This window comes from Maylandia zebra, linkage group LG17 (assembly GCF_041146795.1).
Source record: "Maylandia zebra isolate NMK-2024a linkage group LG17, Mzebra_GT3a, whole genome shotgun sequence".
Classification (NCBI taxonomy): Eukaryota; Metazoa; Chordata; class Actinopteri; order Cichliformes; family Cichlidae; genus Maylandia; species Maylandia zebra.
Window position 1 is genome coordinate 29,539,800 of NC_135183.1, and position 24,458 is coordinate 29,564,257.

At 39.3% G+C, this 24,458-nt stretch overlaps 1 protein-coding gene across 1 annotated transcript; it reads right to left on the minus strand.

The window, feature by feature from the left end:
• Nucleotides 1–30: 30 nt before the first annotated feature.
• On the minus strand, nucleotides 31–24,278 carry ube2h (ubiquitin-conjugating enzyme E2H (UBC8 homolog, yeast)). Its single transcript, XM_004548248.5, has 7 exons — nucleotides 23,982–24,278; nucleotides 9,214–9,290; nucleotides 8,155–8,229; nucleotides 8,025–8,064; nucleotides 6,732–6,784; nucleotides 4,880–5,008; nucleotides 31–4,718 (listed from the first exon to the last, which is right to left on the minus strand). The coding sequence occupies exons 1-7, from the start codon at nucleotides 24,032–24,034 to the stop codon at nucleotides 4,594–4,596; spliced, it is 552 nt and encodes a 183-aa protein (XP_004548305.1). The 5' UTR covers nucleotides 24,035–24,278; the 3' UTR covers nucleotides 31–4,593.
• Nucleotides 24,279–24,458: the final 180 nt, after the last annotated feature.

Consider the following 24,458-nt stretch of genomic DNA (forward strand, 5'->3'; position numbering starts at 1 on the left):
TCGCACAATAATCACCCTCAGACAAAGACCATCTATACACATTGAATGTTTTATTAAAAAAGAAGTTATAACAGTTTATTTTATACACAACTATTTATGAGGTTATAAGCCTATTAATAGAGAGCATCTGTCATTTTTGACAAGCATGCCCACTTCACAATGAAAAGAAAAGAAAAAAAAAAACAAAACAAAATAAAACATGAGGGCAGAGAAGGTGGAAAAAAAAATAAAACAAAGAATGGATTTACTGAAACAAACCAAAAAAAAATCCAAAACCCTTTTGACTTTTAAACCCTTGAGTATCACACACTAGGTACCAAATACATAGTTTCTATTAAATCAAAACTGCTGTTTTCCATGCTGCGTGTGCCTGCTAAATCCCCTGACGGCAGCAGTCGGCCAGCGCAGGGAACAAATCCACACAAGCACAAGACAGGATGGGAGGTGAGCCTCGACTCCACACCAGAAGCATGCAACTGCTCGAGGAGTCAACACATGGGGGAGGTGACTTTACAGGATGAGGGTTCCTGCTCTTTGCAGCTGTGCTGATAAAACAGAGAAAGGGCCTTGGGAGTCTCGTCTACAGATGAATAGACCAGTCACTTCACTCAAATCCTTCATCCTTATTGTATGCAGCAGGTTCTGGGAGAGGAGTGTGGCTATAGTTGCAAGACTGTAGCCCAGCTCTGGACTTCCTGTGCAGGTTTACAGTCACAATTGTGAGGCTCTGTGAATCCTAGCATCAATGATATAGATGTGCGGAGTCTCTGTTTAAACCTGCAAGCTTGTTGTCTGAAAGAAGTGAATGGGGAAACAAGCCAAAAGGATATGAAATAAAAGAACATAAAAATGCTTCAATCTTTAAAGAAATACTCTAGAATTCAAGTTGCAGTGGGAAGTGTAATCATTCACTGGCTTTAGGATGTCTTCTTTAGTTCTTAAGTTAAAGATAACTCGAATTTTAAAAAAGGCAGCTATCAGTAAAATAAGATTGGCCATTGAGAAGATTGTTTACCAGAGGAACACCAGGCCACAGCTGAGTATATCATCAATTTATTGCAAATAATCCTGACAACCAATCTTAAGATTTTTGGAGGGGGGGGTGGGCAAAACAAAAGAAGATAAAAATTAGCTGTCAACTCCCTGTAGCACTGCTGCAACATAATGTGCCATTTTTATTACAATTGTCACCTTGGATCTAGTACATTATTAGTACAATACTGCACAGATGTCAAGTAAAACAAGATTTATGAGTTGCTTGTTACAAAACCCCCCCAAAAAACCTTAACATGAAATTCTTATCAGTGTAGCTGAACCACAGCTCAACCAACAGGGACCAAGTTTAAAACCCTAAAAAACAAACAAAAAAAAAAACGTGGGTCCCTCTCTGTGCGAATACACAATTTTTCTTTTTTCTTTATTTTGCTGCATGGGGGGGGAAACAAACAAACATACAAACACACACACACACACACACACACACACACACACACACACACACACACACACCATGGGTAAGGTTTAGCTTTTGATGTGCATCACAAACCTCACCACAAAATAATGTATAACATTCACTTTGCTTTCAACTGCCTTGAATGTGTCAACTATAGCAAAGGTTAACTCTGCCGAGAGCTAACCCAAGCTGACATTCAAAACATCCTCAGGGCGGATTAAAGAAATAACAATCCCGGGTTCAAAGCGGTCAAACTGATCAGATGAATTAAAAACAAACCATGGAGACGTCTGCATTCGAAAGAGCACAGAACTATGTTATAGATCATGCTTATAGAGAAAACCCAACGTCTTGAAAAGGGCTGAACCACACTTTAGATTTCAGTACAGTTAGATCTATCAGGCTCACTACAGGTCATCCTAGATTGAAATCTCTCTCACACTCACACACACACCCCTGTACAACTCTGAATCTGAAAGACGATGACAAGCAGGCATGTTTATGGGGCATCTCACATATAACCACAAAACAGACTAAGAATCAGATGACGCATCGATGCTTTATCAGGTAAGTATACCAAACTATGTAACGCTATCTGTAATACAGCCATGTAGCAAATGTTTAGTCGAAGTCGGTAAAACTAACTATTGTGACATGTCAAAAACACTGCTCAACAAACATTAGCATGATTTCCATCCTTTCAGTATCACCTGGGTGAAAATGTTATTCACTATCCAAGATACAGCCCAACTAAATTTCAAACCTGAGCCATACAAGTCTAACAATCCTACATTACCACAAATAAACCCTAATGCCATTCGCAGCCCTGGGTAATTCCCTTAATTGTCAACAGACTGAAAATTTAGACGTCGAATCACAAATTGTACAGGATCAAACCGCAGAAACGGGAGAAGACTGTAGGTTAAAGCGATGTGCCTTTCTAATTTTTAAATGAATGACCTTCATGGCTTTTTGAAGACGTGGTTTTTGTGGACTTCCTTTTTATGACGAGGCACAGAAGAGGGAGTCGAAATCAGAGGTGATGAGGTGACCTCCCAAGTGGAATTCTGCCTTCAATCTTTCACTTGGGATCCACAATCCGCCACAAAGCGACCAGTGATTCTTACTGCAATCTACGAAGTGAATACATTTCAAGGTTTTCTAGGTAGTCCGTCTGCCGCGTTAGCCTCCGTGAGCAACACTAAGTCAGTGTTTTTGGGTTAACACTGAATTTTCATGAGGCTACAGAGAGGTGTCTTTTTACTGTACAAGGTATACGCTGTACAAAAAAAAAAAAAAAAAAAAGATTAAAAAACAAACCAAGCGCGCTGACCACCCCCCAACTGGGGGAAAAATTAAAGTAGAGAAAGGAATAAAACAAACAAAAAAAAACACAGAAGTGTCAAAACTCAAAAATGTGACTGCAATTCCTTTCCACGCATCATAGATGGACATCTTCACCCGCCACAGTGAATAACACAAGGTGTGTTCCTTTGTTTGATTTTAAAGTTAGGAACTCAGATCTGTACAGTTTAGTTATCATGTACAGGGCTCGTATTTCGTAATCCAAAAAGAGATCCTTGTAAGCAGACAGTCCACTCGACACCACCGGGGTTACGTACCAGTCAGACCAACATGGAGAGCATGCATCGGAGCAAATCCAGAGTAACAGTGGAATGTGAGGAAGACTGATACAACACTAACCTCAACAGGGAGGGGGACAAATTACTTTTAAATTTCACTCAGATCCACTCAGTAACCATATGACCATTTTTGTTGCTTTTTTACTGAGATTAAAACAGACTTTAGTGCTGTTCCTTTTAAAAAATATTTATATAGTCAGAAAAGTTCCTTAGGACCAATAACACTACTAGAAATGTGTTTCAAAAACACATATACAGCTGATTGTAATACAGAGACCTCCCTTCACAATGACAGTCTGGTGCTTGTGTGTTTGAGGTGACTCCTGATGTGGAGTATAAAATGCACATGCACGGTCAGATGGTTAAAGTGTAGCTCTGGTCTATTTTTAGTTCCCAAAATACCAAGAGAGTCTGACCAGAATGCCCACAAAAGAAAACCTATATTAGAGCTACCTTCTGTCTTCACTGCCTGTGTGCACTGACCTTACATGTGCAGTTTGTGCAGCTAGCATACATTGTACAAAACAGATCTTTAGTATTGTTGCTTATAATGCATTATGTTGGATTCTCAAATTAAACAAGTAGTTTCACATAGTGAGGACATTACATGAAAAGGCTGCTCTAAATGCTCGCTTTGATACGTTTTTGTTTTCCTACTCTTGGCTCTGCATGATGTACACGGCTCTGGCTAGAAGCACAAGAAGCTCCGCCTGCTGTTTATCATGGGCAGCCAATCATAAGGAGGCTGACTTAAAGGGAGAGCAGCTAAAACAGGTCAGCAAACATATACAGGCAGCTGCAGGTCAACAGAGTAACAAAGAGCAATGCAAGAGTAATGTAACAGTCCATGTAGAATCTGAACTGAATGATAAAAAACCCCAAAAACGATTTCATATTGTTCATATGTTTTAAGAGATATGCTTAAGAGGTATTCCAGGTTGATTTGTTAGCGTCTATTGGCACTGCACTTCATATAAAATGTGCTCGGACACTTGTGTGTCAGTGTGTGCATTTAAAAAAACAAAACAAACCCCCCCAAATATGTGGTGACGTACACCAGAGAGGGCAAGTAAGACCTAACCTGATCTGATGGGGACCAACTAACAAAAATGGTCAGAGTCAACTGGTATTATGGGAAAAGAAAGGAAATTATATGTCGCTGAGGTCAAAAGGGAAGTTTTATGAAGTGGATTTGTGTAGAGAAATCAGATGTTCACATGGAAGCTTCTTAGATGACGCACCACACAAATGAGCAGACTGACAGGCAGAGAACGTGGATGCGTGTGAGGAGAAACAGCTACAGAATGGGAGGGGAGGTCAAACACACCAAAGGCTATATATCCATAAAAATCCTTGTTTAGTAGTAATAATAATAATAATAATAAAAAATCAACTTGTTTAAATATGAATATTATAAGTCTGCTTTCTCATGGTTAGGAAATCAAATATAGTCTCTGTGGGGGTTAGGGGGGGCAGGATGGGGGAACCCTCCTATTACTACAACTCCATGTCCTGGGCCTCGTCTTCTGAGAAGTCAGACATGGAGCTTTCAGATGAAGAGTCGCCTGCCCCCTCTTCCTGCTCCTTCAGAGCCTCCTCTGTTGCATATTTCTGAATGTACTCTGCGGAAGAAATAGAGAAAACAGATTTAAAAAGGTGAGCTGGCTGGTCTGCAATAAAAAGGAAAATACCTCCTGAAAGGAAAATACTTCTACAAATTTATATTCTGCTGGAAACAAAAAACATGGATTGCTGCAGGTAACATATTTTCATTAGGTTGAACCTTTGATTTTCTGCTTGTACTCCTCTGGCCGATGAAGGTACATAGCAGCTGCATCTCCGTTCAGGGGATCGATGGGGTTTGGGTAGGCCAGCAGCTGGGGCAGGAACGACTCAAAGATGTTGGTCAAATCTGAAAAACACAAAAGGAAACCTACTGGTTAGAACTGAAGTTGTAGAGTCACCAGGAAAACTTGATTTAAAAAAGAAAAAGAAAAAGAAAAGAAAAGGCGCTTTAGAATTTATTTTTTTACAAATAATTATTAGAATTTTGTTTTCCTTTCCAAGTTACAGATCTATCCTTCATGTTTAAAGTTACATAACACTGCAGCTTCATTAATCCACACTGCCAACATAATCTGGTTTATCCCAACAAAGCCCTCGGAAAAAACAAAAAAGCTAATTCACATTAGATATGGTAAACCAAGAAACACAGAAGTACACTTACCTACATTTTTACTGTAATAATGATTCGAGATGCCTGGTCTGATGCTCTAATGTGCGCATGCATTAATTCAACAATCCAGAGGTTTATGTGTTTCACAGTTTGGCTGTTGACTGGCTATTAAGAACTCCAATACTCTCATTGTGCATGTCTCCCCACTAGATACTCTACCATTGCCTTGGAAAGTGGACTGCCCCAACTCCAGGTTGACAGTTTTAGGGTTTGCCCCCAAAGCATGTAACCTTATAAAGCTCTCCAATATGAACTGCTGTTCATTTAATGGCTGTTATTTTCGGGCAACTCGTAAATGTAACCTCTAATCTGAATAAACCTGGTAAAGAAATGTCATTCCGTTATGTGCCCAATAAAAATCTGGGTGCTCTTGTTGAGTTACCATATCATAGCTTAGTTTAGCTTAATTTAAAAGGGGTCAGTTGGGCATTAACTCAAAATTCTGAGCTTGATAAACTCACACAGGAAGAAACAAAAAAAAAAAAAAAACACCGCTTTTCACTAGTTCTCAGCTAGTTCTCTCAGAGCTGAGGGAGAGTCCAAAACCTGAGATGACACTTTCATCTCCTAGGTGTCACTGTTGGGTCCATTTATGTAAGGAAAGCAAACACTCCCCCAGTTCTTTTCCATGGTTTTTGGTGTTTACAAGATTAAATCTAATGCTTTTGCTCCCTCTTCCTTTGTATAGGCTCATTACACAATGCTTGGCTGACTGGCCTATTCCTGTCATTTGGCTTATTTCTGTGTGGTTTGTTTTGTTGTTATTGTTTTTTTTTTTAAACATCCGACACAACAAAACCTACAGTAATCCACACAAATACAACATTCGCTGGAAAATAATTAAGACAGAATGAATTCTCAGTTCATTTTTATTGGTTCTGTAAATAGCATTTAGTATTCTCCCGAGTAGGAACATGAGCTAAAATAAATACCAAGGGATGCTGGAACATCTGCTAGGTATATTACAGTAAAGTCATTTATACTACTCAACAGCTATTTTAACCCTGTGAAGTGGATATTATGGGAAATTAATGGGGAATTTTACTGAGAGAAGGGCACGGGGAAGCCAGGGAAGCAGGGAGACCAGCAACAGTGAGGGAAAGTAACTGAGTATAATTGCTCCCATCAAGTATATGTGGGCATGTCTTCCACAGCTGACAGATAATAACTCACTCCTGTCGAAGGTGACTGTTTTCTGACCTTGCTGGTTGAGAGTATTACCTTGTTAGTGTTCACTTTTCCCCACAGTAAGTAGATTAAAGAGCAACAGTACACCATTTGCTAAAGAGGAGCTGCCAGTATTTATTTTGTGCGGATGGCACTTTGTCAAGTTCTTCACACATAATCACACGACCCTCAGAGAGGGAACTCAATACAGACACAGAGTGTAGTCACTCACCATAAAGGGCTGTCCATGTCTGGTTGATGACATCTAAGCACACCGTTCCTGATCTGGGAAACAGAGGGAAAAGAGAGTTACAGGTTAAAAGGCCAAAGGCAGGCAAGGACGAATCTGTGTATGTTGCTACGCAGAGTTTTTCTTTTTTCTACAAAAGAGCCATCCTGTTTTGAAAATGTCTTCACGTTTGTTAAGAGAAATGCAAAATTAGATGCAACAGGTGTACTTCCCAGCAGCTTTTGAGCAAACTGTGGCCATTCAGCTGTATATTTCCTGTCAATTCTGAAAGTTGTGAAATATCATGTGACTAGAACGGCCTGTCCCTACTAAATATATAACTAAAACCAAGTTGCTGTGTAAGTTAATGTCAAGTTTCAGTAATTTAAGCTTTAGATTGTTATTGTTGACATATTCCTAGCCACAGAGATCAACAGTTATATAAATACACTTATTACAGACCTTACCCACTGGCTAATAAAAATGTTTCTATTAAACTTGCCATCATTTGCTGGTGAGAACAGCCTAGATGCCCTGCTATTTTTGGTATTTGAAACGCTACACTGTCACATATGGGGAGGAGGCACAAGTTTTTCCTGCTCACCTTTATGGACTGTTCAGTGGATTTACGGACTCAGAAAAGCAAAGAGCTTGACCGAGCAGGTACAAACGTACTTACAAACATAAGAAAAACAAAAGAAAAACACAGCAATTCTGAATTTTTTGGTCAAGTTTGGCCAATATTTTCCTGCTTCTCTTTTTGGTTTGTTTTTTGCCATCATTTTCTGGTGCCCAAAGATTACTGGAAATCACAGTGAAACAGTATTACTGGTACTTATATGGTGCGTTTCTTCTTTATTTGACCACTCAAAGCTAGTCCAATCCACTGTTCATCTTTGTACAAGCGCTTTGAACCTAATGTTCACACACTCGCACTCTTATAGATGCACCTTGGGGCAACTCACAGTTGTACAGTGTCTTGCTAAACGATACTTCGACATGCACACTAGAGGAGCCGGGGATTGAACTACCGACCTTCCGATTGGTAGATGAGCTACTCTACCTGCTGCCCTTTCAATACAACTCAAACATTTTCAGCTGTTAATTTTGTCATCTGTGAACATTAAGCAAGCATAAAATGAACGTGATGGCCAATGGCACTGCTATAACTGAGTTAGGTTAATCCTTTTCACATTTTAACATGAACATTTTCAAAACAAGACTTGACAACATACAAATATGAATTCTTGAGCTTCAATACTTGCATTAATAGTCTGAAATGGTGCAGCAACTTACGCTTCATCAATGTTGGGATGAAAAATCTTGTTCATGAATCCTGAAAAAGACATGGAATAAGTTAGGACAGTGCTAAAAACTAAAATTAAGATGAATAAGTCTGGATGTAAAGTAGAGTTAGAGTTCGTACCTATTGATGGTGATTTGAATGGGTATTTATCAGGAAGATCTACTCGCACTTTCCACACGCCTCCCTCATACGGTGCTGTACATAAGGAGGGGACACAGAATACATAACAAAAGAACAAAGCTGAGTGCAGACGACAGACTTTTATTCGCCTCAACATCATCTTCCACCCTTCGTGTATTTAAATGGATTTAAAAACAGTGTTATAATCAATTTTCTCTGCTACACATGAGCTTCCCTCATCACGTATCTGTCATTTTATGCAGTAATGCACTTCAGCCCAGGAGAAATCTTTACTTCCAAATCACTTCAAATAATACGCTGACATCAAAGAGGAAGCGACTCGGATTTTGCGGGGGTGTTTGGTGCTTGCCCAGAATAGCTGTGTGTAACAGGACCCTCGTGTGCTGTGCTGAAACTGAGAAGCACATACATGACAGATAACGCACATGACGGTTGATCAGCAATGGGGACGACAGTTCCCCTTTATTTGGCATTGTTTCGAGGCAACATAAACAGGGTCAAACACACACTTCCCCTCTTTGCTGATGCGTAAGTGACAGTGGTTTTAGTGTGACAGATGTTACAAGTAGCATATGAAAGAAGTATTTCCTGCTGATGAGGCCACACTCCTCATCCAAATTCCCCTCAAGCCTGTTCAAGCCTAGCTCCTTTCCGTTTTACACTTCGTGGCCTCAGCTCTAGTTTTGCGTTTTGCGTTTCTTGCCTGCTGTGAAAAAGCACTTTATGTTCTAAACAAAGAGACTGACACTCCTGCAGCGGCTGCTCTCACAACCACATTTACTGTCACTTCATGCTCTGTAAATCAATCTTAACATCTCATTTGTTTTTATGGCGATGGCATTCATGTTAATAGCTGGTTTAAAATACATTAAAATGCTTGCTTAATAGCACTGCATTCAAGGAAAAAAAAAGGTACCCTGGATAACCCCTTAATTATTTTAGAACATGTTACTGAATAAGGTCTCAGCAGCAATATTCAAAATGTCTGTGGAATGAGAAAAAAAACAAAACAAAAAAACTGAAAGAAGAAAATCTTACTTCCTTGTGGTCCAAAAAACTTCACTACAAATTCATTGAGTCCACTGAGGATGGTGACTTCATGCTTGCTCTCGATGCTGTAGGACAGTTAAGGAGGATTGCTTCACGAAAAGCATACACATAAACAAACAAAGAACTGCAGGACTGATTCTATCGTTTGGCTTCTGTAGAAACAGTCAGTGAGCTGTGGTTGCTTCCTGTATCATCACATATTTTCCTGCATGGTAGACAAATGCACAAGAATAACCTGCCCGGTTTCCTCTCTCCTACCTGACATGATTGTCTGTATCACTGTGAATTATGAAGACTAAACAGAGGAATGACAGCTTTTGACAAATGATAATAACTTAATTGTTTTAATCCATAATCCTGGAGAGGCGTTATCTATTGCAACTAATAGCTCAATGCCATGCCCCTCGGGACACTGAATTAACATCAGGATGCTGACTGAAGTGTTCACCCATCCTTCATCTGCTAACTATTCCAAGTCTCTTTTCCATGTGTCACTCTCCATGAGCACCTTGGCTTTCTAGAACTTGATATTACCACACATACTTCTGACAAAACAGTACTCACTGTACGCATGTCTACAAACTGAAATGCTAATTTTAGTCACTTCTCATAGTTGTAACTAATGGAGCCGACAGCCTAAGAGTCCAAAATATACAGTTAATACTGTACTGGTAATATCAGAAAAGGAGGTTTCTATAGTATCATATATAGCTGAAAAAACTATATATATTGTTGGGCATTATTGGTGCCTTCATAGATGTGAAAGCTACCCATGTGAGCTGCACTAATGCTCCCAGGGAGTCTTTCATACAGTGGTGAAAACCTCCATGGGATGCTTTTTATACCAAGTCATGTCACTAATGAGCCCAATTAGCTATGAGATGTTTGAGATAAGATGTATTTTTAGCATCCCAGCTCAATGTTTTCAGCCTAAACTTGTTTCTGGGATCAAACTAAAACAATATGTATACATTTGATGTGTTGTCTGAAGTTTCATTTACAAATATTTGCAAAAACAATGATTTCCTGTTTTTACCATGAGCCAGGTTTGTTTGTTTTTGTTTTTTAAAAGAAAGGTGTTAGTAAAGAAAAACAGCCTGTGTTTTCATTTGCTACTCCAGTCATAGCTATAATTATAACATAAATAAAGTTTTAAAAAAAGAAAAAAAAGAAAAGAAGAAATAGTCATTATCACACTAAGCATTCTGAATTACCGCTGTTTTTACAAAACCAAAAAGAAATCACTTTGCCTAAATGTGACCAAAGGAGATCATAATAAAAACATGAATCACCGTTTTCCACAGCGAACAGAAGCAGCTGTCTTGTTGATCCTGATTTAGTGTGGATCTAATTAGCAGCATCACTGACCCCAAAGGGTTAAATCAAACTGAAGGTTATTTTAAGTTCTGGTAGAGACTGCTAGGAGCAGATTGAATCCCTGGCTTCAACAAGGAAATGTGTCTATTTCAGACAGAAGAGGAACCTCTCTGTTCTGACTCACACTGGAGTCAAGTAAGCATTATGAGGGTCTCCGATGCAAAATCCAAGGCGAACTAAATACTCATCTAAAGGTCACTAGGAAAACATAAACAAGCCCAGTGCCTAAAGAAACAACTCCTGCATCATATTTCAGTGCTCACACTCGCATAATTCCTCATTTTATTCTAGTTCTGCTCTTTATCTAAAAAGGGCATTTACACATCTAAAAGCTATATAAGACAAGGCAGCAGTGACAAGGAACAGGACGATACAGACTGTGTGTGTTGTGGTATGAAACAGAAACCGTGAGGTGTGGTGGGTGATAAGCGAATTATGGGGCTAAAACAACAGTAACTACACTGCACACTGACTGAAACTGGCCAGTCTAACTAGGAAGGCAGCGAAAAATCGACCCTGCTATATGATGTCACACTTACCTAAATTACAAAATAGAAATGCAAATGTAAGGGTCCTGATGGCCTATAAATATTAAACTGTTGAGTACGTTTAATATCTCATAGAGTAAGATAATGCTAACAGACACCACTGACATGTAACTTGCTTTCATCCAACTAAAATCTATCAGTTTTCATCTAATAAGGAAACAGCAGTCACATGTAGCCACAGATTCACCCAGTTTCAGCATCTGTCAGCAGCAGCTTCACCCAGACCAAGCTCGATTTGAATTTCAATCACTGCGGTTATACTTTCTATTCGAAAATTAAAAGAAAAAAAATATGGTTCACATGAATGCAATATGAATTCCAGCTTTTTAATTTAGGCTAAAAAGGCTAACGTGTAGAGTACACTTGACCCACTGATTGATTCAGTTAACCTAAAGATGAAGGAAAGAAGAATTTCAAAGAAGAATCTCTCTCAGACACAAGCTCAAAACTAATATCACTTCGATGTGATTCTTTCCATCTGTCTGGTCTAACCCAATAGCCTTTTCTACCCAATAAATAACTATAGGTCTCTGTTGACAATGTTCTCACACTACAGAAAAGGAATTTGGCATGTCTGTAAGAACAGAGGGAAGTTGTAAATTCCCCAACTGTTTGATGGATTGAGATGGAATGTGAAAAACACAGCCAACCAACTTACTAGCTTAACTGAGCTCAACTCTAGATTTGTTTTTGGTTTGTTGAAGTCGACTGTGTTCAGATTTGGCAAATAAGTCGAATAAACAATGTCAACAAGCACAGAAACACTGAGAAAATAGAACCTCTGCAACATTTACATGTGTATCCCTTTAAGAACATGTGACTGATTTGGGTGCATTTAGTTGTAACATGAGATACTTTGTATCTTTAACATCTTGAAAACATGGTAAAACACACTTGGATCACAAAAGGCTCTAAAGGTATAAGCATGCAGTGTAAAAGTGCAACACACTTAAATGTTGCACCTCATCTTAAAAGGTTATAATATGAAGTGCTAAAATAAATAAGCTGATAAAAGGGGAACTAAAATATAACTAAATAATTTGTCACCCAGCATGGGTAATCCCAAATACCCAAACAGAATTAATGGAAAAAGGACAATTAACTACAGAGTTATATCATTACTTATCTCACCCCCACGCAAAGATCGCCTGTTCAACCCTTGACCTTGGATTTATATAGTTAAAATCACATAAACAGGTAAGTCAATAAATATAATCCAACACACGGAGCCCAATCAAGCTAGGAGAACATACATAAATCCACACAGATAACAGAAAGCCTTGAACTGTAACCTAAATTCCTTCACTACCAGACTTTATTATAAGGATATACTGACTTCAACATGCCAGCTCACTCTTTAATAACACAGTGTTAGACATGAAAAAAGTAATAAAATAAATAAATTAAAAAAAAGGTACAAAAGAGCTCCTCTCAGACTAACAATTACCTTGTTACTCCAGGACTAAGGTCAATGTTGTCCTGATATTTCTTCTGTAGCCTATAAAACACATTTTAAATACCTAGATGTAAAAATATGCAGTAAATAGCATTTACAGTTGTGGTCTAGACATGTCTTGTTTTCTTTCTGGTCCATTCAGGCCTCTATCCCTGCCTGACCCAGGATCAAAATATCCCCTCGCAACCAGCCTCGTTCCAAGTACAGAAAACAAACACGACGGAGAATCATAAACAGCATACTGTCAAACAATGTGGCGTCAAATATGCTCAAACATTTCGCTCTTGGAGACAGCAGTTGTTGATCTAGTGATGGGAGGCACTGGCTATTTTCAAAGCATGTTCCTGTCTCTTGCCGTTTTTGAACAGCAGGGGTCGAGGAAAAGCCAATTCCATTCATCTGATCCAATTCATGTATTGCATCAAAGGACAATGACGTGCAATCAAATCAAACGATCAAACTGACTGCACAGGTCAGTTATTTACAGTTTTGCCTGAAACTACCAAGATTTCAGCCTTAATTACATAAACTGTGACTTGAGCTTCATCCAAGTCAGAATTATAAATCACATGCAATCTGACTAAGCTAATAACATGCACACTGTTTTACCTTCCACGTCATCAACATGCCAGGCTAGAAAAAGTATGCGATCCTCTGCAACAACAACTCGACCACAAGCACAAACGAGAGTCAGAGAGTTTGGAAGTTTAGATGTGCCCTTACCTGTAAACGAATGGCATATAAAACCTGCTATTGGAGATCGAAAGACTAAAGCAGCAGCAAGTCTAAAGACTTGGGTGTTAATCAATCTATAATAACATTTTCTAGAACAATCCCCCTCCCCCATAAGACTGAAAAATATTTTGTACCTGGGATGTTGCTTTAAGTCCTAATTTTCCACCATGCAATCACACTAATGATTTCCATCCACCATTTGTTCTGCCTGTCATATGGACAGCTAGCCATTGTAGCTGCTAGCAATGCTCTGTTGAGTCATTTTATTATTGCGCCACAGATGAACAGGTGCACGTATCTCTACCTTTGTAGCCTGGTGTGTGTTTTTGTCTCAAGAGCAGAAACATGTAGCAGACGCAGTTTTCTTGCATATTTAGTAAAGCGCTGTGCTTTGTTGGAGGATGTTGAAGGTGGTCTCTTTTAGATGTTAAATCTTTGATGGAGGCTAACACATACAGTGGTGTGAAAAAGTGTCTGCCTCCTTCCTGATTTCTTAGTGTTTTGCATATTTGTCACACTTACATGTTTCAGATCATCAAACTAATTTTAACATTAGACAAAGCTAAACAGTAAATACAAAATGCAGTTTTTAAATTATGGTTTCATTGATAAAGGTGAAAAGCAACACATCATGCAATGATCTAAAGAAGCACCTGAGAAACAAGGTCACTGACACCTATCAGTCTGGAAAGGGTTACAAAGCCATATCTAAGGCTTTGGGACTCCAGTGAACCACGGTGAGAGCCATTATACCAGGGGTGGGCAACTCTAGGCCTCGAGGGTCAGTATTAGATGCGTCCTTGATCCAACATAGCTGATTCAAATGATTAAATTACCTCCTCAACATGTCTTGACGTTTTCCAGAGGCCTGGTAATGAACTAACCATTTGATTCATATGTGTTGACCCAGGGTGAGATCTAAAACCTGCCTCGAGACCTGGAGTTGCCCACCACTGCATTATACACAAATGCAGAAGACTTGGAACAGTGGTGAAGCTTCCCTGGAGTCAACATCTCATTCAGGAGGTCACAAAAGACCCCAGAACAACATCCAAAGAACCGCGGGCTTCTCTTGCTTCAGTTAAGATCAGTGTTCAGGACTCCACCATAAGAAAGAGACTGGGCAAAAATGGCTGCATGGCAGAGGTCCAAGACAAAAAGCACTGACCAAAAAGAACATAAAGGCTCATCTCAGTTTTGCCAGACAACGTCTTGATGATCCTCAAGACTTTTGAGAAAATAGTCTCTCGACTGACGAGACAAAAGTTGAACTTTTTGGAAGGTGCATGTCCCCTTACATCTGGCATAAAAGTAACACAGCATTTCAGAAAATCATCATCATCATCATACCAACAGCAAAATACAGTGGTGGTAGTGTGATGGTCTGGTGTGATGTTTTGCCGCCTCAGGACCCGGAAGACCTGCTGTGGTAAATGGAACCTGAATTCTGCTGTATACCAAAACATCTTGAAGGAAAATGTCCGACTATCTGTTTCTGACCTCAAGCTGAAGTGGACTTTGGGTTCTGCAGCAGGAAAATGATCCAAAACACACCAGCAATTCCACCTCTGAATAGCTTAAGAAAAACAAAAAACAAATTTTGGAGTGGCCCAGACAACGTTTTGACTTGAAGCCGATTGAGATGCCGTGGCATGACCTTAAAAAGGCAGTTCGGGCTCGAAAACCCTACAATGTGGCTGAATTACAACAATTCTGCACAGACAAGTAGGATAAAATTCCTTCATAGCGCTGAAAAAGATAGCAGCTATAGTGGCCCAACCAGTCATTAGATTTAGGGGTCATTTTTTCCCCACACAGGGCCATGTAGGGCTTTCACCCCCCCTTAATACTAAGAAATTGCATTTTGTGCCATCTTGTGTTATCTTTGTCTATTATTTGAATGTGTTTGATGCTCTGAAACGTTTAAATGTGACAAACAGTTAAAACAGAAAATCAGGAAGGGGCAAACACCTTTTCACACCACTGTAGCCCTTGCTCTCAGACATGTCCAGGCTCATCCAGCTGTTGTGCATACAAGGAAACCTAACATGGCAATGCTATAGCGATATTACACCTTTATATAACTTCAAAATTTAGACTGGTATTACCACGAAGGATATGACACAGCACTAGAAGAAATGAATGATTGTCCTAAAATTCCTCCTTATCATTAGGTAAGAATCTGACTTCGGAATGTGGTAAAAATTATAGAAAATTGTTGAAGCGAAAGGTTCAGAGGCAAGATGTAAAGTAGTAAAGTGAAAGATATCAAGCTACAAATTCCCTTTTCAATGAAAAACTTACAACTTAGAAAGAGAGTACCATATTTATATTTCTGTGTTTGGAGATGAGGAACTCTAAGAAAGTCATCTCTATTTTACTTTCACTCCCTCACACACAGACTGTAGCAAAAAATATACAATCAAAGGCCTTGGAGATGAAAGGCAGGAAATATAGCAGCTGCCCTCAGGGTGTATGCAATAGGTAGGCTTCCTACACCGAGAGACAAATATAAACGACCAAAAGAAACACACATTCACACCCATTAACCATTGATGTAGAAAACTATTATTTCTATGAATACAAGCTGCAATTTGCAGAAAAACAGACAAAAACACAGAAACAGACAACAAAGTCAATGTGACCAACAAGACTGTTCCTCCTGTTTAAAAATGGATTGAGAGACATGAATTATGCATGTGAGCACGTGAGACCATGAGTGTGTACTTCTTTGAAAATCTCTGCCAGCATACAACTTTATCTGTACATGTGGATTGTTCCTGCTAAAGTCCAATCCTGTGTTTAAATCTGGATGTGTTTGTGCATTCAACATTGTATGTATTACTGCACCGCGCCGAGCCGAGCAAGATTACTGTGTGACCTCCACTACACTCTGCCTGAAAACAGAGGCAGCTACTGTAGCACAGCAACCATCCTGCCACTGCAGGCAGGGCGAGTGATAGGCAGGGTGTTTCTGAGAGAGAGTGATTTAATCAACTCCACACCAAACAAACACTGTTCTCCCCTTGCAGTCATCATCACAAAACCTCACTGACCTACAGTCTCCCTCTTACCCTGAAGTAAACACTTTCCCCAAGTAGGGCATTTTCCGATATTGCTAATTAAGAAAAGACAAATTAAAAAAACAAAAAAAAAACACAAAAACAAAAAAAACAAATGTAGCTTGGTGTTAATGGGGATTTGCAGCCTGAAAAAACAAAACTAAAATTAAAATACAAACAACAACAACAAAAAAAACAAAAAAAAAACAAAAAAAACTAAACCCCAGCTCATCGACTCTGTAGACAGATAATCCTGTGAATACATGGTCAGCTAAAGAGGAATGAAAATGAGAACAGAATCAAGCCTGCAGCTGCAATTCAACTAGTCTACAGATGGCTCAAACCCACCCTTGTATTTACAAGAGTGATACGACAGTGGTTCTGTTTATATCTAACAAGATGTAAATAATTAATCTATATAATATGTAAACTTGCCAGTTGCTTTACTGGCTCATAAAATGACATGAACTCTCCGTTAAATCTAATCCAATGCAGAGGACTTTAAGTAAGAGTTCTTCAGAGTGTCTGCAAAGTAAAACAAGCCAAACAAAAAAAGTCAAATCAAATCAAATCATTATTATTATCATTATCATCATCATCATCATCATCATCCACTACTTAAACAATCCTGTAGTGATATACACCAGAAATGCCAGCAAATATGCTTCCACGCTTGTGCACTGAGGCAGACTCTGCTCACCACGTTACAAAGATTGCAAGGTACACAACGGGGAACTGAAGTACACAGTGAATCAGAACAACAGCAACATAAATTAAAGAGTAAACAAAGGATTTTACTAATATGAGAATTTGATTTACACCAAATTCATTTTGATTCAAATTGTTCCTGAAACTGTGAATGCTGTAGGTAAAAACCTCTGGTGCTACAATGTTACTGATAATTTGTTTCAAACTACATCAGTAATGTGGAAGCAGATAGGTTAGCCTTCTGCTTATTTCATGTCTTTCCAACATCTCACTAAGAATAGAAGGAATCTCTGTGTCCCTCACCTTCGCTCAGTGCCATTTTTATTTTTTTTTTGCATAGTTTCTCCACTTTATTATTGGGCATTTTTAACCCCCTTTCTAGACAAATGCAGAAAGCCAGAATATACCACAATAGCATTATGGCTCACTCCACCAGAGCACTTGGAAAAAAAAAAAAAAAAAAAGCTATGTTAGCTTACCTATCTCTCTGCTTAAATAACAATCAAAATAAGCTGGCTCTTTGGGAGCAAAGACGATGATTGATAATTATGGTAAATGAAGATGGTTGTTACTAATACCAGATGTCAAAACGTTTAGTGAACTGCATTCCTGCTATGGATAAAATATGTCACTATTTCTTAAGCTGCACACTATACTTTACTACTCTATAGTTATTTTCACATGCTAATATGTGCTTCTTGCAAGTACAGCACCTTTGGGTGGCAGCAAACATCTACATGCTTCTGAATTTAATATTTTATATTCAAAAGTTAATTTTTTACATGATATAATCAGACTAAATATTCCGTCTGTGTTACTAACTGAAAAAAGACAACCATTTAACTCATGAAAAAAGACAACCATTTAACTCATGGCCATATGGTGATCTATTTTACACTGTAAAATTTTATAGATAACACAGCTACAAAAAAAATAATTAAAAGACAGGGGGAAATGGTTAATTCACATTTAAAAGGCTAAACAATGCAAAAGGTACATCTGCTCAATGGTAACAGGTTGTACCTTGGACAGGTGCAGGTCTAGTTGTGCTTTAGAAAAACAAAGAAGCATTCTTTTACACCCACCACAAAATGAGCATGTTGGAAATGCTGAATGGAAATGGCTATCCTTTGCTTTTTTTTTGTTGTTTAAATCTCAAGTGTGGTGTTATTCAGCAAAGCTGGGCTTAAGCTGTCTGTTTTAGAATCAGCTCCGGCTCCTTCTGAGACATAAAGAGTCTGAATGCTGATGGAGGACCGGTGTGTGGGGCCTGTGCAAAAGAAAATCTTGCAGCAGGCTTTACATATCAATGGACATATGCCCCCAAAGGCCTGACTCAACTGAAATCCGATTGTAAATGTCTGGTACTGTTAAGCGGCGCACTCACTGGAAGGTGGATGGGAAATAAATTAAAAATAAATATGTCTGTTTTATTTCTGCTTCAAAGATCCACAGTCTATAATTTTACACATTTAATAGGACTGCTTTCTCAAATATGCACAATCATTGCTCCTGAGAATAATAAACCTTGGGCAAACCTTTTAAACATAATACAGATTTCAAATTTCACCAGATGTAAAAGCCATCTGCACAAGACAACAACTTGCACTTGCAGCAAAATTGAAAAGCTCTTTTTTTTTACCCTTACTCATTTAGTAATAAACCGTAAATAGCCAGCTCAACATGCAAGAGTTAGCCAAATGTATTATTCACTTTGCAATGCAGATTTAGTTTTCATCAGATGCAAGTCTCAATATACCAATGGCTACCTCCCAGTGTGAGAGCCGGAGGAGCTCAGAATTGAGCAGACTAAGTTCTTTGTCTTCACTGGTGAGAGATGAGAGCCCACCCACTGCAATCAAATGTGAATCCTTCAGCTGCTCCTCCTCTCAGCCCTTCACTAAATCAACAGTCTATTTACAGCAGTAGTGACAGAGTCTGTGTGTGCGCACGTGCATTTGAGCTACGTGCATGCACATACAAATGAGTTGATCATTAACACAAAACTGAGCCAGTGCAAGAAAAACAATGGCCTGGATCTGAAGCAGCAGTCTAATGAGAAAATCTAATAAACAAGATGTGCTGCTTATTGTACAGAGAAAAACACAAAAAAACTCAAGAGACATTTTCAGGAAATGGCTATGGTGAAATTCGCTTTAATTAGAGAAACACGCGGGGTTAATTTTATCAACTTGACACAGATGAGAAATGAACAGCAGCAGATTAGCACAGTGAGGCAAGTATAGGGTGTGTAAGTATAGGTTGCATTTTTTTGATAAGGGCCTTTTACTTTATATGCAGGTTAATTTCAAGCAAATAAAAGCTGCAGTGGTTTTACTGCAACATTTAAACAGGCAGATCCAGCGGCTCTGGCCTACATGACCAAACTTAGTTACCCCATTGTCACTCCTTTGATTTTCCACACTAAAGCACCTCTGCATGTGAGTGACAGAGCCAGGCTGAACTCCCAAATGCTAGGGGAGGGAAAAAAAAAAAAAAAAAAAAAAAATCATGCGAAACAAAGAGAGGAACTTCAGTCCATCTGTTTTTCCAAGGGAACGCAGCCATGCGTGCAGGAAGCTTCGCTGTATACACTATGGGATTAACAGTGAGGGCCTCAAACACCCTACTGTCAGCGATGCCTTGCTCCTGGACCCCCAAAACAGGACTGTCAATCAGTGTGGCACCTCCTGAATAGTAGGGGCCTCATACACAATTGACTTTGTTACCTTGCATTCATTCACAAAGTCCTAAAAACGATAAAAAGCAGGAGCTCGGTTGGATGATATGTTTTAAACACGCCTGCAGTGACACAAGCAAAGTTATGCACCAAATGTAAATAAAGATAATAAAAACTGTGTCAACTGACAGCATCATGCATGCGGTTCAACACCCACAAAATCTTGACAAGACTTCTATTTAACCGAATTTTATATTCAATTCGATTTTTTTGTATGCTTTCAGATATTTTGCCTGTGGGAGTAATAGTATGGTGAGTAACTGAGGCAAAGGACAACTGTGCTTTACACTTTTTATACCTACAGCACGTCACATTATCTTGCAACCACAATGAAAATAAAATTGAAGTTAGCAAGTTTTCTATGAACTTCTTTGTGTCAACTACTGTGTAGTTATTCCAGCCCAGTAACAAAGCATGCTGGTAGCTTATGCAACTTCCTCATCAGACCAGGGCATTCCACATTTTGCTCATGGGTTCATTGTGCCTTCCATTTAATCAGTCAGGAAAGAGCATACAACTGCTGGCTCCTTCCCTACAATAAACTGCATCTAGTTAGTTCAGTCCAGCAATAATAGCACTGAGTGCAGTTTAGCTGCCCGTGACTGTGCGACATGGCCTGACGCAGCAGCAGGAGGTAGAGAGGGAGGGGTGGGTCACAGGGGCTTCTCTAAATGGGAAACACAAAAGAACCTACCGCTGATGCTGTCCGGATGTCATTCTACATGGGCACAATGGGCCAAAAAAAACTAAGCAGAGAGGAGATAAAGCTCAGGATTGGTATTACACTTAGCAAGGGAGGAGGGATGCTTTGGAGAGGACAATCAAAAATGTCCCATGAATCTGGACAAGTGAATAAATCAGATTGCGAAAGGTTGACTGCTGCGTAAAATGTTACTTTTAAAAAATAATTTAAAAAAGTCTAAAAATGTGAACTCTCCTTGAAAACTGCAAGTTGAGAGGTGTGATGTGCAACACCTTTATCAATATAAAAGGAGGTATATGCTAATGTTGACATGAGGTATTATGATGAATACTGGAGCAGATTAAAGCCTCTGACACCCCTCTGCGCAACTCTTAGCAGACTTGAATAAAAATTGCTGGTGGCCATGCTCCAGAGAGCCCTTTCAGCAGGAACTCAAAGGTTGAAAAGTACAGCTGGGATGTCATTTTGAGGACATCAGATGTCCAAACATCCCCTCTGATAGAGTGAAATTTTATTTACAGCAGAATATACACCTCAAGTCTTTACATCTCATATTAATTACATTTTTAGCACCTAGAGAAGAGACATTTTAAAACTCTTCTCTGTTGGTTTTCCCATTTTTAATTAAATAAACAATTTTGCAGTGTGTTAACTGAAAGACCAATTTTGTAACAATTACATTAGATAAATTAGAATTGTCACACATAAAGATGTCCAAGTCTTATTGTTGGTCAATTATATGCCAAGCAAAAGCGAGAGAAGTCAATAATAAGAGCCTTGTTAAAATGACCTGTTTTAGCACGCACAATAGGCTTAGTGCTATGTAATTCACCTGTTCTCAAATTCCAGGAGCTTTCCACCTGAAAGTCTTTGTAAAACAACAAGACCAATAAAAAATTATATGCAAATAACAGCACAACTTCCTACACAATATGTGCAGTCAATCCCACACAACAGGCTGAATGTAAAGCTCTTAGAAGTGACACACTGTGCTAAGCTCCTTCAAGAACATTGTGTTCGACATCAAAATCAGCCCAACCGAGACCAAGACAGAATACCAAATGTCAAGAGGTTATGCAGATGATAGGAAATTAATGTTAATTTAATGTTTAAGAAATCCAGTCTGTCAAGAAGCGGTCAATAAATATTGTCTCATATTGTATAGGAGGGAACGAACTAGCAGGAAGACGTATTACAGTGGAAAGTCACTGTACACTAACGCTTAATGTCTTCTCTATCAATATTTCACAGAATTGTACAAAGAGTAGTGAGTACTAGCATATAAAAGCAGGCTGCAGAGTATTGGCTGGCTTGGGACAAAGCTTAACTGAGTGGTGCTACATGTTAAGGTCATTCTGACATTCATTTTCACGAATTCCCGCACGGCCTCCGTTCTAGATTCACAGCTCTCCGGTGGCCAAAGCAAATTAATGCACAAGGCCTCTCAGAACCTGCGTCTGTCTAAAAGCCAGTGTGAGTTTCAGGTTTTGGTTACACTAGGGGGAGATGCATTGATAGCAAGCACAGAAACAGGTTCTTATTGATAGTTTAGAAGAAGGGCCTACTAGAATCTGGAGACCTGCCCGCTCAAGATCAAATCCAACTCTTTAAGATCTACATTTAAAACACACATAGCTGTCATTCTTAACACTTGCTGACCACTAGTCTTGGATGGTATGTTTAAACACTCAGGCCACTGTACAAAACTGAGCAGGCGGTATTTAGCAAACCTGCTCTTGCCTGTCAGTGAAGTAGCTCAAGAAGGAGAGGGGTTTTACTACACTCCAATGCTTTGTGTGTGGGTGTCCACACTACAACCTTTACAACTCTTGTTCTGTCCGTTTCAGCACCCTGTCACAGTTGCTACACCTTACACATAAATGGTGTCGAGCGGGGGAAGAATAAACTTTACATACTCATCACCAATCTCTTACTGCAGTAAAAAAAAAAAGAAAAAGAAAAATATAATGCTATAAATAGTATTCAAAGAGTTATATATTATTGGTCAGAAATAATTAAATTAAGCCCAAGCTTGAAAACAAAAACAAAACAAACAACACACAGTCAATATTTTAATTTAAAAACTATTAGTTTGAAGCTGTTGGGGTAACTTCTACTTGTTTTTGGTTTAATTCTGACCAGCCCACTTCTAACCCCATATTTGCAAAGCTTTTACTGCGATCCCATCAGCTGTTCTAAGTCCCTCCCTCATGTGGTTTCCGGCTAGTAACAGGCTACCCAATCATTAAGCTGGCTTCCACTGTTCTGGGACAAAAACAAAACTACTTGTTCATACTGTTCCTTCTGGAACATTGCATGGACTGGAAATCTGACGTTATGATTCACTTTTATAACTGCTTCTGTCATCCCTGAGTGAAGCTAAACAAATAAAGCAGCGGTGCAAGAGTAAACATGGTGACGACGACTTGAAAAGCAGAACACACTAGATGCTGCCAAAAAGTTCAAACATTCCACAGTGAAAATGACTGTAGGGGACTTGACACCTGCTGTACCACGTAACAGCTGCCACACTCAGTTCCAGATCCAGTATGTCCAAAACTACACGTTAACACCCATCGAAAATGAGACAAGTTAGTACTGCATGCATTTGCCTGTTGACACTGAAGTACAGTGAGAGACACTGATCAGGTGGCCATTTTGATGCTGAAATTAACCAACTGACTAGCACGCCAGTTCAACAACGCTCGTTGCAGGTCTTCTTGTCAAGTGGTAGATCCAATAACACACATACCAAACCCTTAGTGGGGTTACAAAGCAAAGCTAGGTAAACCCAGATCGCTATACACGCAGCAATAACGCCAACGTCTTGCGACTAGAACAAAAGCAGCAGCGTTTTCAGTTGGGCTTACGTTATGTAAACAAGGTTCTGTGTAAGCGTGTGAAAGGGGCAGTTTGAGTTTGATTCCCGTCATAAAACAGAGGAGTGAACAAAGAAACCAAATTGCCACAAGGTGTTTTAGGTAGTCTACCTCTGCTACATCTGTTGGTGGTGTAGCAAAACATTTCTGTATAAGGAGAAAAACGTCGGCGTCTGTGCGGACATTGCAGTAATTTTCAGAGCTGGAGAGCAAGCTCTAGACAGCTAATGTTAGTTACAAAGAAATAATATTGCGATGGAAAAAAAATGCCGGAAGGACCTGTGACCGATCTGATTAGCTAATACAGCTGTCCCGATAAGCGACTGAAGGTTCGCAGGACAGAATTAGCTAACACTTGGCTTTGCTAGCAAAATGTTGTTTACACAAAACACCAGTCATTCACTGTGAAAGCATTTTCTGCTTGAGGGGGGTTTCAAGAAAAACAAGCAGCACCAATAGAGTTCACTCATATAACGTTGACAAACTGTTCAGCACATAGCTGACCAGATAGCGATTGAGAGACTGTTGTTTATGTTCAGAAAGGATACAGTTTCACCACATCGGTATCCATTCGCCTTTTACCCGGACTTGGAGACGACATTTTTGCTTCTTCCACCGCAGAACACCCGTGAGAAAGCTGAAAGCTAGCCACCCGGAACGCTAGATAGTCTAGCAAACGGTACTATCCGAAAGTTAACATTTGCCTCCAGAAATGCTCGCAGCGAGACGTCTTCCCACTTCAACGTATCTCTGCCCTAATGAGTAGCTGAGCTGTCTCTAGACCTCTGCCGTTCACTGCCTCTCAACGATATGACCATGGTTCCGACACAGGGATCCCTCCGCGAATGACGTCATATCATGTGCGACCCAAACGTCACCATAAATGGCCATGTTTGTAGTTTTATCCAAAATATCAGTTTTTAATATTTAAGTTTCATTTGGAAACACGTACATGCCTGTTTTTACAGTTAAAAACTGATATATTGGAAAAAATATTTCAAGATGTTCAGGATATCATAATTGCG

Excerpts from the sequence above, each read along its gene's own strand:
- ube2h (XM_004548248.5), bottom strand. The coding sequence starts at position 24,034 with ATGTCGTCTCCAAGTCCGGGTAAAAGGCGAATGGATACCGATGTGGTG. Across the intron at positions 8,065-8,154 it reads ATTCAAATCACCATCAATAG|GATTCATGAACAAGATTTTT; the intron begins GTACGAACTCTA and ends TGTCTTTTTCAG. Across the intron at positions 5,009-6,731 it reads GACATGGACAGCCCTTTATG|ATTTGACCAACATCTTTGAG; the intron begins GTGAGTGACTAC and ends TGTGTTTTTCAG.